At 64.1% G+C, this 14,213-nt stretch overlaps 2 protein-coding genes across 3 annotated transcripts; one reads left to right on the top strand and one right to left on the bottom strand.

The window, feature by feature from the left end:
• Positions 1-2,043: 2,043 nt before the first annotated feature.
• On the top strand, positions 2,044-6,163 carry RNF215 (ring finger protein 215). Its single transcript, XM_074844283.1, has 10 exons — positions 2,044-2,325; positions 2,824-2,952; positions 3,194-3,265; positions 3,343-3,428; positions 4,053-4,107; positions 4,408-4,512; positions 4,653-4,769; positions 4,845-4,982; positions 5,182-5,284; positions 5,422-6,163. The coding sequence occupies exons 1-10, from the start codon at positions 2,044-2,046 to the stop codon at positions 5,442-5,444; spliced, it is 1,110 nt and encodes a 369-aa protein (XP_074700384.1). The 3' UTR covers positions 5,445-6,163.
• Positions 6,164-6,981: 818 nt separating this feature from the next.
• On the bottom strand, positions 6,982-14,176 carry CCDC157 (coiled-coil domain containing 157). Of its 2 annotated transcripts, XM_074844280.1 has the most exons (10): positions 13,799-14,176; positions 12,797-12,968; positions 10,730-11,438; positions 10,329-10,406; positions 9,794-9,984; positions 9,369-9,536; positions 8,842-9,010; positions 8,226-8,365; positions 7,312-7,385; positions 6,982-7,238 (listed from the first exon to the last, which is right to left on the bottom strand). In XM_074844280.1, the coding sequence occupies exons 1-10, from the start codon at positions 14,044-14,046 to the stop codon at positions 6,998-7,000; spliced, it is 2,190 nt and encodes a 729-aa protein (XP_074700381.1). In that variant the 5' UTR covers positions 14,047-14,176; the 3' UTR covers positions 6,982-6,997. The 2 variants fall into 2 exon arrangements, with proteins under 2 accessions (XP_074700381.1, XP_074700383.1); XM_074844282.1 differs by lacking the exons at positions 6,982-7,238; positions 7,312-7,385; positions 8,226-8,365; positions 8,842-9,010 and having other exon boundaries at positions 9,251-9,536.
• Positions 14,177-14,213: the final 37 nt, after the last annotated feature.

The following is a 14,213-nucleotide window of genomic DNA, read 5'->3' as shown; positions in this document are numbered from 1 at the left end:
ACATCGGTGACCACCAGCCCCGGAGCCAGACAGGCTCCCAGGCTGCTGTTTATGGCACAACCGAACCCATGGCAATAGGGATGCTTTGCCGTGCGGTTAAACCGGCTCCGGTTGCCCGTCGTGGGCGGAGGGGCCCTGCCCACCCTAAGATTAAACCCCCGCGGTTGCAACACGGTTAGGGACGCAGGGGACACTGGGGACACACCCAGACCCGTCCCGCGGGCATCCAGCAGCCATGGGAGCTGGGATGTCAAGACACCGAGTCCCCGTCCCTGGCGTGGCCCCTGCCCTGTGGCAGCTGATCCTCCCGGCAAATCCCCCCGCTGGCACATGTGCCCGGCACACGTGGCCGGGACAGCGGCACCGGCGGGGCTGCCTGGCACCTGCTGGAATGGGGACAGTTGAGGGGTGTCAGGTGAGGGGGGGCAGTTGGATTTTGGGGTACTTGGGTGTTAGCATGTGCCCATGTCACCCAGGCGTGTGCCCACACATGTGGGGTGTGCAGATGGGGGGTGCCCATGTGTGCAGGGCTACACGTGTCCCCGTGCACCCAGGGCTGTGTCCCCGAGGGCACACGTGTCCCTGCAGCCCCGTGGTACCCCAGTGTGCCCCTGCACCCACAGGGAAGCAGAGCCATGTGGGGCGTGTCCCCATGCCTGTCCCTGTCCCACTGCCATTGCTGGTCCCGCTGCCTGTCCCGGTCCCTGCCCCTCTCCCAGTTTCTCTCCCTGTCCCACCGCCCAGCCTGGGCCCAGCCCTTGTCCCTGCCTTGGCTCCTGTCCCCACTCCCTGTCCCTGTCCAGGTGCCTGTCCTGGTCCTCGTCGCCATCCCTGCCCCTGTCCCCATCCCCATCCCTGCCCCTGTCCTTGTACCTGTCCCTGTCCCTGTTCCCATCCCCATCCCCATTCCCCATCCCCATCCCTGTCCCTGTCCCACCGCCCATCCTGGTCCTGGCCCTTGTCCCTGTCTCGGCCCCTGTCCCCTCTCCCTCTCCCCATCCCCTCTCCCCATCCCCTCTCCCTGTCCCTCTCCCTGTCACCATCCCTGTCCCCTCTCCCTGTCTGCGTCCCTGTCCCCATCCCTGTCCCCTCTCCCTGTCCCTGTCTCCTGTCCCTCTCCCCTCTCCCTGTCCCCGTCCCTGTCCCCTCTCCCTCTCCCTGTCCCTGTCCCCATCCCCGTCCCTGTCCCCTCTCCCTCTCCCCTCTCCCTGTCCCTGTCCCCGTCCCTCTCCCTGTCCCTGTCCCCCTCCCTCTCCCCTCTCCCTGTCCCCGTCCCCGTCCCCTCTCCCTGTCCCCGTCCCTGTCCCCTCTCCCTCTCCCCGTCCCTGTCCCCGTCCCTCTCCCTGTCCCCGTCCCTCTCCCTCTCCCCGTCCCCGTCCCTGTCCCCTCTCCCTGTCCCTGTCCCTCTCCCTGTCCCCTCTCCCTCTCCCTGTCCCTGTCCCCGTCCCTCTCCCCTCTCCCTGTCCCCGACCCTGTCCCCTCTCCCTCTCCCCGTCCCTGTTCCCATCCCTGTCCCCTCTCCCTGTCCCCGTCCCTGTCCCCGTCCCCGTCCCCTCTCCCTGTCCCTGTCCCTGTCCCTGTCCCTGTCCCTGTCCCTGTCCCCTCTCCCTCTCCCTGTCCCTGTCCCTCTCCCTGTCCCCGTCCCTGTCCCCCTCCCCTCTCCCTGTCCCGTCCCCTCTCCCTCTCCCCTATCCCTCTCCCTGTCCCTCTCCCTGTCCCTCTCCCTGTCCCGTCTCCCTGTCCCCGTCCCTGTCCCCGTCCCTCTCCCTCTCCCCTCTCCCTGTCCCCGTCCCTGTCCCCTCTCCCTGTCCCTGTCCCCGTCCCTGTCCCCTCTCCCTGTCCCCGACCCTGTCCCCTCTCCCTGTCCCCGACCCTGTCCCCTCTCCCTCTCCCCATCCCCTCTCCCTGTCCCCTCTCCCTGTCCCTGTCCCCGTCCCTGTCCCTCTGCGGGCTCTCGGGCGCCCCCTGGCAGCTCTCGGCGGGGCGGCGGCTCCTCCGCGCCGGCAGGGGGCGCTGCGGGGGAGGGGGCGGGCGGGCGCGGCCATGGCGGCGGTGCGGGCCGCGCTGCTGGCGCCGCTGCTGGCGCTCTGCCGGGCCGGGCCGGGACCGGCGCCTGCTGCCCGCGTCGAGGTGGCGGTGGCCGGGCCCGGGCCGGGGGATGGGGCCGGGAGCGGCGCCGGGAGCGGGGCGGGGGCGGCCGCGGGGCCCGGCGGCTCCTACACGCTGCGCGGGGCCGTGCTGGGCGCGGGGGGCGGCCGGGCCGGGCCGGGCCGAGGGGCCCCGCGGGAGGAAGAGGAGGAGGAGATCCGCGGCCGCCTGCTGCTGGTGAGCACCGGCACCGGGGGGGGGCTGTGGGCACCGCGGGAGGCAGCGGGCACCGGGGGGGAATGGGGGGGCCGGTGGGAACTGGGGGGCACTGGGAGACACTGGGGGCAGTGCGCGATGGGAGAGAGAGCGGGGTGGCTCTGGGAACTGGGGAGCGGTGGGCACTGGGAGGGAATGGGGAGAGGGGAGCAGTGGGAACTGGGGGGCACTGGGGGTTGGTGGGGAGGCGGGGACCCTGGGGGACATGGGGGGTCAGTGGGCTCCAGGAGGCAGTGGGTGCTGGGGGGCACAGGCCAGGGCAGGCAGCGAGGGGGTGCTGGTGGGTGCAGGCAGGGGTGGGGGGTAGCAGGGGCCAGGTCCCCCTGTGCCACCCCAGCTGCTGTCCCCGTCCCCACACAGTGCCTGGCTCCCCAGGGTGTCCGGGGACAATGGAGGTGCTTTGGGGTTGCCAAAGGCCATCCTGGGTCTCCCCCCCACTGACGCTGCCGTGCCCCCCAGGTGGGAGACGCGGAGCCGGAGCTGGGTGCTGCCGACAGCTGGATCGGTGTGGTGCCCGTGGGCGAGGAGCCGGCCGAGGCCCCCCGGGGTCCCAGGGAGGAGTCCTTCACCGCCACCGTCGTCAGCAAGGTGACTCTCCGCTTGGCCCACAGCGTTCGCAGGCCACAAGCCCACAGGGCACCTCCTGGGGTGTCTCCTTGCCAGATGTAGGGGGGTCCTGGCCTGTGGTTGGTGGCAGGGGGGTCCCTGACAGCCCCTCTTGGGTGCTGCCTGCTCCCTGCGGTGGGATGGGAGCTGACCGAGGGCACGGCCCAGCTGCCCGTCCTCCTGCCTGTCCTGCCCTCTGAGCCTGTGCCCTCTGCCTCCGCAGATGAAGCGAGCCCTGGTGCTGGGGGCATCAGCCCTGCTCATCCTGGCGCTGAACCAGAACGCCATCCGGGAGGTAGGAGAGTCCCGGCGGCGGGTCCCCGAGCCGGTTTCGTGCCCCGCTGACAGCCGTTGCTTTTCTCTCCGGTGCAGCTGGATGTTTCCCAGCTTCTTGCCAAGCCTGTGATTGTGATCCAGTCCTCGGACAACGTCACCAAGCTGCTGGGAGCGCTGCTGCGGTACGGGCTGGGGCAGCGGGAGAGGCTGGGCGAGAGCCGTAGCTCTGGGCCTGGTGCTGTGACAGCCAGGGGCTGCCCGGAGCGGGTCTCTCCCACAGCGCATCGCGTTTGTTGGGCTGGTGTCAAGCTTGTGCTGTGCAGGGCCGAGACACGTGTTTCCAGGGAGGGTTTGAGTCACATTCAGCCCTTCCTCAGGGCTTGAGCCCTTCCGTGGGTCCCCACGCGGCGGTAGGGGCTGACAGTGGCCTCAGCCAAGATCTTTAGGACTCAGTACAAATTAGCCAGGCGGGCTGGGTATCAGCACCACACCGGCATCCCCACGCCTGCAGTGTTAGGACCCTCTTGGTCCTTACACGTGGGAAATCGGTGTCACTGCTGCGGTGTCACAGGTGGGGAAATTTGAGGAGGACTCAGAGGTCGCTCAGAGGGCTGGGCACGGCTGGGAAGGGGGAGTCTCGCTGTCACCTCCCCTGCGTGTTCCTTTGTCCTCAGTGGCCCCCTTGCCCGTGGCTCAGTGGGGCCGCCCGTCCCTACGGGGAAGGGGGTGCTCCTTGGCACTGGGGTGCTGCAGGCCAGATCCTGCTGCGCCCACAGGTTGACACTTTTCTCATCTTTTGCTCACAGGGGGCTCCGGGCTACAGCGAAGATCACGTACCAGGCGGTGCTGCTGGAAAACCTGGTACGTAGGTCTGCCACCTCCTCCTCCTTTCTCATGGTGAGAGGGCAGGGGCATGGCTGTGCCTGACCGGTGGGGAAGCTGAGCTGCAGGGAGCAGGAGCCAGATCCACGAAGGCTGTGGAAGCTGCTGGTGCCTCAGTTTCCCCAGAGACTCGCTCTGTGGGAGCGGGACAGCTGGCAGCTGCCGGCGGTTCCTCCTCCCCTCAACACGTGTGATCCACCCAGCGCGCCGGGTCCCCCCGGCCTTGGGCAGCGCCGTGAGCCGTCGCGGCCACCGGCAATGCCGTTTCCTGCCTTGCAGGGAGTGACCCTCACCCTGTGGTCAACCTGCGGCCTCTCCCGAGGGGGCCTCTACGGGGAGTGGCAGGGGGTCATCTGCACGGGGGAGAACAGCTCGCAGGTCCAGGTACGTGCGCTGACACCGGCTCCTCATGTAGCCACGGTTACTGGCGTGGGGGCAGCGGCGATGGCGGAGCCGGGAGCAGAGTGGGGGTCTCCGGTTCCCCCACTGCGGTTCCTGGCTGCCCACCGGCGCTGTTCCTGCAGAAGTACCTCCAGCAGCTGTGGAACACCATCCTGCTGATCGCCCTGCTCCTCTGCACCGGGGTGATCGTGCAGGCCCAGCGGCAGTCGTGGCAAGACCCGTCGGAGCAGGATGCTGAGGTGGGAACATCTCCGCTCTGCTCCTTGCCGGGGAGGCCGGCGGCCGGGCTCTGACCCTCTGCCCTGCCTTCGCAGCTGGACCTGAAGCAGCACATTCGGCGGCGGCTGTCGGCGCTGAAAACCCGGCGGTACCATCCCGGCAAACCGCTCCGGAGCCGGGCCTGCGAGATCGATAGCTGCGCTGTCTGCTTGGACCAGTTCCACAAGAGCCAGGTAGGGACTGGGGGGGACTGGTGCTGCACTGGGAGGTCTGGAGCCTGTCCTGGCCACCAGCTGGGGCCACCTGTGCTCTTGCCATCCCTTTTGCCACCCGGGGTGAGCCTCCCAGCGCTGGCCGGGGTGTCCCTGCACCGCGGTCACAGTACCCTCGCCCGGTTCTGCTCCCGTCTGCCCTCCGCCTCTCTCCGTGCAGTGGCTGCGGGTGCTGCCCTGCTCCCACGAGTTCCACCGGGACTGCGTGGACCCCTGGCTCCTCCTGCAGCAGACCTGCCCTCTCTGCAAGCGCAACATCCTGGGTGAGAGCCGCACCGGCCCCCGACCGCGTCCTCCCGCCGCGAGGGGGAGTGTGTTTGTGCCGGGGAGAAGGGCTGGGGAGGAATCGGAGCCCCCCAGGCTCCCCCGTGCGATGGCCCTCCATCCTTCTCCCTTCCAGGGAACTGCCTCACGGAGAGTTAGCCGGCCCGACGGACACGCTCCAGGAACAGACCCATCGCTGCTCCGGGGAGAGGGAGCGGGGCAGGGGGTGCTCAGCAAGCAGCGCTCGCTGCCGGAGCGGGTTTGGCACGGCTGTGCCTGTCGCAGTGCCCAGCCCTGCGGGGAGTGAAGGATCTCGGGGCTCTCCCTGTTGGGTGTGAGTAGAGGGGTGGGGGGGTCCAGACGGCCAGTGCTGGGGGGCTGCGGGAGCGGGTGCCAGGGAAGGAAGCTACCGAGGCACCCATGGGTGTAACAGGGCGGGGGCACGGAGGCTGGGAGAGCCCTGGCCTGGCTGCACTCTCCCCACTCATAGTAATTTTTCTAAGTCTCTTCTTTTTTGTTCCTGTTTGCCAGTGGCTGTGGTAGGGTGGGCAGAGCCTGGCTTGGGGCTGCGGCCTGAGCCCCTCTGCGCTGCGGGGGACAGGGTGGCAGATCTGGGGGTGGGGGGGGGGGGTGGGGGGGGCTGCTGGGCGACCCGCTGCCTCGCCGCGGGAGGGCAGGGGGGTTGAACGCTTTATTTATACTAATTTATTAGAAAGGGCGGCACGAGTCAGCTGCAGAGACCAAACACGGGGCTTGTTTGAGCAAACATGGGTGTGCCCTGGTGGCCGTGAGCCCTCACCGGCTCCTGTTCCACGCGGCGGCCGGAGCTGGGCTGCAGCATCGCACGCGTCCGTCTATTAAATACAGAGCAAGGACAAGCTGCCGTGTCTTGTGTTGGGGCTGTTCCCCGAGGCTTGCGAGGTTGCCCGGGGGTTCGGGACCGGCCTGCACGGGCGGCTCGGTGGTCCCCAGCCCCTCTGGGCGCTCGTGGCTGTTGGCAGCGCGGGGAGAGCCGCTTTCCCAGGCTGTGGCGGTGAGCTAAGCGTGGCTCGTGCCCCTCATCCCCAGCTCTGCCTTCCTCTTCCAAGCAGCATGGCCCCATCCCGGCCACCTCTTGGGAACGGTTTTGGCGTGAGCTAACGCGCTGTGCCCAGGCCTTGTCTGGGTGATGGCACGGTCAGAGCTGGGCCGGGGACTCCAGCAGCAGCTCCGCTCGGGGCAACCAAGCTCCAGCACCCAGGAACATCCCAGGCCGGGCTCAGCTGACTCTGCAGGGCAGCTCTGCTCGCCCAGGGAGCGTTTCCCCCGGGTCAGCCAGCCCCAGCCCGGGCCCTGCAGCGGGGCTTCTCCTGGGGCTGCTCTGTGGAGGGAGAGGAGAAAGGGCCACACCAGCCCGGCCCTCTGCGCCGTCACCCTCGGTTTTACCCCAAACCACAGCGTTGTCCAGCGGGGAGGGACAGCAGGGGGAAACTGCACCGACCTGTTTGGTGCTGCAGGAAACAAAGCGAAGCCACAGCGGCTGGTAGCTGAGCCCAGGTCTCCCTGGGCTTCCTACGCCCACCGCGCGCGGGCTCAGCGGGACGGGCAGAGAGCGGCTTTCCCAAGGGAAGGTGCCTCGGTGCTGCGCAAAGAACAGGTCACGAGGTCCCACGGGGCAGGGGGCAGGCAGCTTCTCATTGAACGCTTCACTTCTGCCTTAATCCTAAGAACGTTTATTTGAGGTGGCCACTGGTGCAGCGAGAGGAAGGGGGACGTGCTCTGCCTCTCCCAGGTGGCTCGGGGTGGTTGAGCAACAGCCCCGCAGCCAGGAGCGGGAGGTGGGGTCCGGCCTCACGTGGGGGCTCTGCCGAGAGCGGTTTTAACCGCCGATTGCTGGGAGCTCGCTGCCGGGCCTCGCCTGCCCGGCCCTGCGGCCCCACGCTGTCCCCACTGCTGCCTCGGCTGCTCGGCTGCCTGCGGGGGGTGGGAGCGGTTAGAGGGGAGGAAGAAGAGGGAAGCTCCCCAGCTCCTTCCTCTGGGTTCTTACCCTGCGCTCTGCCGGCCGGCCTCCCCGCCGTGCTGGCTGCCGAGCTGAGCCCACAGCTGGGTCTGCGGGACGAGCTGCGGAAGAGAAGAGGGGGTGAAATTTCCACCCCGTGTGTTCAGCTCCAGTCGCACCCCTCGGCCTCTGCCCCTGGCAGCTGTCACAGATGAGCTGGTGGCGGTGGCACCGTGGTACAATGGCCACCGTGGGAGTTGGGAACCAGCCCTGGGCACCTCGGCCAAGGCGCTTTCCCTGAAAACACCAGTTAAACCAGACTGATCTCCCAGTGGCACACCCCAAAACCACAGAGCTGGACTAAACCTAATGGGGCTGAGCCAGGGGGGCTGGCCCAGAGGCAGGGCGTTGCAGCAGCCCCCTGGTGCTGCCCTGCCCGTGCCATTCGCTCCCGGGGTGCCAGTGACCCTCGTGAGCTGCCTCTGGCCACAGCCTGGCACTGGGGCCATGCTGGAGTGGGGCTGGGGCTGACTGGCAGCTGCAAGCACCGTGTGTGCTGCAGTGCCCCAGCATCAGCTTGGCCGCTCTGGCTTGGAAAGTATCAGATGGGAGCAGTTCAGCTGCCTTGAGGTTGAGATGGGCTCCTGAAGGCAGGATCAGGCCCTGGGACAGAGGAGGATCACAGCCTTCATGCCCTTCTGGGAGTGGTTTTATCCAGCTCAGCCTGGTGCAGGCTGGGGAAGCAGCTGCTGAGGTGCAGGGGACATTGTGTGAGGAGCCCCACAGCCTTCTGCTCCCCAGAGCCTTCTCTGCAAGGGTACCTAACCAGGGAACCAGTCCCCAGGGGATGTGGGAAAGCGCCAGGGGCCATGGGGTGGGCTCAGGGTACTCGGCACCCTGCTGGCACATGCCCTCCTCTCCCTGGTGGCACCCAGCTCGCCCTGGCTTGAGCGCAGCCTCACCTTCAGCACGCCCTGCTCAGCAGCCGCCTTCACCTTGGCTATCGCAGACCTGAGCCGCATGTTCTCCTGCTCCAGCATGCTGATCCGGAGGCTGTTGGCCTTTAGCTGTTTCTCCATGTCCTCGGTCAAGCTCCCGGTGCCTGCAAACAAAACACAACGTCCTTGCAGCAGGAGGCAGAGCTCTGCCCAGTGCTGCCTGCCTGCTCGGAGGTGTTGGCTGCTGCCCTCCTGCCTCCCAAGCAGCGTGGCTGCCCCTTGGAAAGGAGCCTGCCCCAACCAGGGAGCACCAGCACAGCCTGGGAGGTGGCAGCTGGGATGCAAAACAGTGCCAGCGGAAACTGCAAGGGCAAAAAAAAGCTCTTCCCATGCCCTGCCCTTGCTTTATTTCCTGGCCCAGAGGTGGGATGAACAGCACTCACGCAGGGAGGCGTGTTAAGGTGGCAGCAGCTTAGCACAGCCCAGGGCCTGAGCCCTTCCTGGCTATTAGTGGGACAAACAGTGTTGTACAAATAACGCTGGCGTGTCTGGGGCTGGCACGATCCCCTGCGAGCTCTGGGAGACCCCAAAGGCACAAGCCCACTGCAGGAAAAGCAGGCGCTGCTGCCCACTCCCTTACTCTCAAACTGTGTCTCAGTGGGGATGTGGAGCTCGGGGAAGAACACCAGGAGCCTCTCCCGCTCCTTCAGCTCCTGCAGCTGCTCCTCCAGCTTGGACACATTGGCCTGCAGCTCCGAGACAGACTGCTCTAGGCTCAGCTTCTCCCGCTGCAGCGTGTCCAGCAGCTCCTGTATGACACAGCAGAGAGGGGGTGAGGTTTGCAGAGCGCTCTCCCAAATCTCCGGACAGTACAGTCTGGGGGAGTCAGACTGTATATATAAACTTAGGACTTAGGAAGGATTTCTTTGCAGAAGGGGTTGTTGGGCGTTGGAATGGGCTGCCCAGGGCAGGGGGGGAGTCCCCATCCCCGGGGGGGGTTGAAGAGTCAGGTTGACCCAGCGCTGAGGGATCTGGTGGAGTTGGGAACGGTCACTGTGAGGTTCATGGTTGGACTTTTCCAACCCAGCTGTGTCCCACCCCAGCTGCCCCCCGGGGAGCCCCGCTCCTGGCAGCCCCCACAGCTGCGTGCTGGCTGCCAGCGCTGACCTGCTGCGCCCGCAGCTGCTGCCCGCTCTGCTCCCGGCTCTCCTCCAGCTGCTCCGCCAGCCTGGCCCTGTCCTCCTCGGCCTCTCCCAGGCTGGCCTGCAGCTCCTCACGCTCCTGGTCCAGGCTGTCAAGCTGCTGCAGCAGGGTCTTCTGCTTGGCCTGCAGGGACTGTACAGGGCAGCGAGCTTTACACAGGACAGTGGCTGAGAGGGCAGAGAAGGGGTGTGGGGCAAGGAGGGCTCAGCCAAAGCCATGCAAACCCAGGGCGAGCTCCTCAGGGATCAGCACCACGAGTGGGATCTCTACACCGTCCCCTCCTATGCCCTGGCTTAAGGCCAGGGTGTGAAGGAGCTGGCCCGAGCTCAGCCCTCTCCCACAGAATGCTGTGGGGCTGCAGAGCGGGGCAGCAGCAGGCCCGGCCATACCTCCTGGTGCCTCAGCATGCTCTCCACTTTGGCCTTCTCCTTCTCCAGCTGGGTGGTGGTGGCACTCAGCTCCTGGCCCAGGCTCTCCTGCTGGCCAGTGAGCAGCTGCACCTTCTCCTCCAGCTCCAGCACCTGGTTCCTGGACACCATCGTGGTCCTCATCTCCTCCAGCAAGGTCGTCCTGGTGACCTCTGGGGAGAGACACAGCACCTTTAGCCCAGCTGGGGTGGGGGGAGAAGCTCCCAGGTGAGATGTCTTCAGGGGGCCCCACGCCCTCTGCAGGCCTCAGCGAGGGGGAGGCAGGTCTGACAGGAGGGCTGTGGCCCCCTGAATCTCCACCAGCACAAGCCTGCTCTGGCGCTGGGTGATGTTGGGGCATCACTATGGAGGAGGCTTGTCCTCTGCCCATTCCCACCAGCGCTACGCCCGATCGATTCTGGGGGAGCCGGGTGCTACGTGGGTGTAGAACACTTGTGAGATCAGAGTGAGGCTGGGGGAGAGATGTCCCAGCTGGGTGAGCCCCAGGGGTCCTTACCCAGCTCCTGCACAGCAGCCTGCTTCTCAGCCAGCTCTTCCTTTAAGGCAGAGAATCGCTCTTCCAGCAGAGCAGCTCCTAAATCAGCACAAAAACTCTATTAATTAAACAGCTCCTCAAAAAAACCTAAAACGATGCCACAAACAGCCACACCAAAGCATTTTTCATCCAGTGAATGTATCATGCCATGCTTCAGCAGGGAGGAGGCGGTGAAAGGACATGGACAAGCAGCTCCTGCTGTCTGGGGTTAGTCTCACAGCAGGGAAAAGCCCCCAGCACCTACAAAAATCAGTGGCAAAAGCCCTGCTCATGGTGGTGGGACCAAGATTTGACCATGGACTCTGTGCTTCTCTTGCAAATACCCATGGGTCTGGGAGGGGATGCTGGGAACAGGGTTGTACCTTTCCGTAGGTCATCCTTATCCCTCTCCAGCCTGGCTACAGCCTCTAAATACTCTTTGTTCTTTACTTCCAGGCTCTGCTCAGCCTCCTTCCTCTGCTGCGCTTGGGTCTCCTTCTCTGCCTGAAGCAACCGGGTAAAGTCCTCAACCTGTTTCTGCAGCTTGTTCTTCTGTTTCTCTGACTTTTCCAGCTCAGACTTCAGAGGGTTGACCTGCTGCAGTAGCATCTGGAGGTGTTTGCCGATCCGGGAGAGGTCCTTGCTCTGCTCCGAGGCCCAGTAGCTCATGTCCATTGCAGAGAGGGTCCTTTTCCCTGTGGTCTCCTCCACCATCTCCTGGAACCTGCTGAGAGCCGAGGGGATGTTCTGGCTCTGGCAGATGCTGGTGATGGCTTTGCCGACCTCGCGGAGGCTGGCCTGGGCACTGCCACAGGTGTCACAGGGCCCCTGGGGTGACCCTGTCGTCTGCGTGGGGGCGCGGCTGCTGCTCTCGGCTCTGCTGCAGGCAGCCCTGGGCAGGGACCTGCCCACCACATCGCCGTCTGGTGCACGGACACTCGATGACAGGCACAGAGAAGTGGACTGGGAAACTCCTGTGAAAGTTCTTAACTCCAAAACGTCAGGCAAGCAGTGTTTCAGGCACTCCTTCTCAGGTTTCCCAGCCTGGGGAGGGGATTGCGGTGTGGGGATCTCCTTCCTGCAAGCTGCCTTCTGGTGGAGAGAGAGAGCACAAAACCAGGGCCCAGGTCAAACAGTCAGCTGCAAATCACAGAATCACAGAATGGTTTGGGTTGGGAGGGACCTTACAGATCACCTAGTTCCAACCCCCATGGCAGGGACACCTTCCACTAGCCCAGGTTGTCCAAAGCCCCGTCCAACCTGGCCTTGAACCCTTCCAGGGAGGGGGCAGCCACAGCTTCTCTGGGCAACCTGTGCCAGGGCCTCACCACCTTCACAATAAAGAATTTCTTCCTTATATCTAATCTAAATCTCCCCTCTTTCAGTTTAAAACCTTTACCCCTCATCCTATCATTCACTCCCTGATCAAGAGTCCCTCCCCATCTTTCCTGTAGCCCCTTTAAGTCCTGGGAGGCCACTCTAAGGTCTCCCCAGATCCTTCTCTTCTCCAGACTGAACACCCCCAACTCTCTCAGCCTGTCCTCACAGGGGAGGTGCTCCATAAGAGGCCAGATACAGAGGTGTGAAGCGTGGGGACAAGGCATCAGTGTAGGCAAGGCGTGATGAGGGCAGTGAACCCTCCTCTTGGGAGGACAGAAGTTCCTAGAGCTTGGAGGAGGACAGCTACCAAGCACTCGGGTTCCTTGTTTACTGTGCTCCATTACAACCAAAACACATGGCTAACAAGCAAAATGAATTTGCTTCCCACTTCCTGATGCAGGGTACAGGGGAATTGAATTTTTACAAGCTGCCAGGCAGCTGTCCAGTCACCACTGCTTTAGCGGAGCTGTGGTTTCACAACAGGAAGCCTCAGCAGTTAAACCTGCTCCGTCCTTCCCTTCACACCTCCTGCACTATCTCCTGGTTATGCCAGATGAATTATTGTGAGATTTTTCCACGAGAAGGATCATTCTGGGGCAAAAAAAAAAAAAGTAGGAGGGGCATAGTCTTTTTACCACAAATTATTTACTGATTTGAGCCAGCTCAGCCCCACAAACAGTGGGGTTGGCAGAGCTGCAGGGGCAGCATGTTGGCAGGAGAATATTCTTCCAAGCAATAAAGGCAACCAAACTCACCCATCCCGAGATCCTGGAGGAGGCCTGGGGGAGGATGGATCCAGCAGCACAGCTGGGAGCGGTGGTTAGAAGAGGGAAGGGACTCAGGCTGAGAGGGGACAGTGTGGGACAGATGTGTCCTGTCTGACACATGGGTCAGCACTCGGAGGGTCATGAGCCAGGAGCTCATCTGGTGTGGACACTGCGCATGTCACGGGGCGTCCCCAAGAAGGACCGTGACCTCAGCATGGTCCAAATCACAGGGGGGGAGGCAAGAGCCATTTCCGTGACCCCTGCACTCAGCTCATGGGGTGTCAGAGCCCGCAAATGTCCTACCTCAGCCAGGAGCTGCTGGTAGGAGGCCCCCAGTTTCAGCATGCTGAACCAGTACTTCCTCACTGTCAGCCCCATGGACATGCAGGGTCCCACTGTCTGCGCTGGGGGAATGGCTCGCGCACTGAGCAGGTTTTCTGTGTAGCCCGTGAAGCTCTGAAGCAGCAGGAGCAGCCTTTTTCAACAGAAATGAAACACAGCTTAGACCAACAGAGTATTTGTAATGTGGAATGGGCCCATGGCGTTTAACAGCGCAGTGAGCCTGAAGGGCCAGTGCCGAGGCAAGGGAGGTTGTCCAGCTCCCCACCCCCCAGCCAAAGCGAGTTTGGCAAAGGAAGGTGAGTATCAGTGCCCCGTGACGCCCCCCAGGTCTGAATCACTCCATGGAGCAGTATTTGGTGGGATGAGAATCCTCCTGCAGCTGCTGGGATGCAGGCTGTGCATGCTGCTTGCAGCCAACCTATTCCGAAGGCTGCAGGGAAGCTCTCCTGAAAGATTTGGAGCACCCACACTGCCGATATCAAACCCTAATTGTTAGGGCCAACAGCTCTGTGGGAATGGCTCATCTTTTAAAACAGAGTCGTATTTATTGCACGCAGATTGCAAAAGGTGCTTTTGCCTCCCAGGCTGGTAGGTGCAGCTGTGTCTGAGTGTTTCCAAGGTTTCAGGGGGGCAATTTAACCAGTGTATCCCCATCTGCCCAGGTGCTCTCATCTCCCAGGCAGAGCAGCAGCTTGCTCTGCTCCTTTGCGGCCAGCATTTGTGCGGGTAGCTCTGAGCAAGGAAAGGAGTTGGGTTTTAAAACTCAGCGTAGAGCTGTAGAGCATGAGGCTGAGGTGCCAGCACACTGCTCATCATGGAAACATGGGAAAAGAGCATCCAAAACACTTGGCCGCGTTCGACAGGCTGGAAACACAACTGCCCCCTTCCCTCTGGAGGAAGGCGCCGCTCTGCCAGCCAAGCTTCTTTTAAGAGGGGTGGTTGGGGCTGGCTTTGCCTTCTCACCTGTCTATCACCAGCTCCAGCAGCACCACATGGGAGTGCTGGGTGAATTCGGGGTCGTTCTCGGTGTAGCAGTACCGCTCCAGCAGCGCCACCAGATCCAGGTCACAGGACACTTTATCGGGGAACTTCCAGGAGGGGAAACGCACAGCCCCGGCCCGGGAGGAGACGTCAGCGATGGCGGCCTGCAGGTCCCTCAGGTCGGCCTGCAGGCTCTCCATGCAGCCGGCGTGGCCCAGCAGGTGCGCCATGCTGCTGAGGCCTGCGGGCAGCGGCCTGCGGGCTGCGACAGGGCCGCCAGGCCCAGGACGGAGGGGACAGCCCTACGGGGGGACACGTCGCTGGAAGGGGACCAGCACAGTGGCCTCCGGGGCTGGGGGACACCGGGGGGTCTCGGAGTCGCTGGGCCGGGGCAGGT

This window comes from Strix aluco, chromosome 18, assembly GCF_031877795.1.
Source record: "Strix aluco isolate bStrAlu1 chromosome 18, bStrAlu1.hap1, whole genome shotgun sequence".
Lineage (NCBI taxonomy): Eukaryota > Metazoa > Chordata > Aves > Strigiformes > Strigidae > Strix > Strix aluco.
Note: the sequence above shows the minus strand (reverse complement) of the source record. Positions and strands in the feature narration are given on the sequence as shown.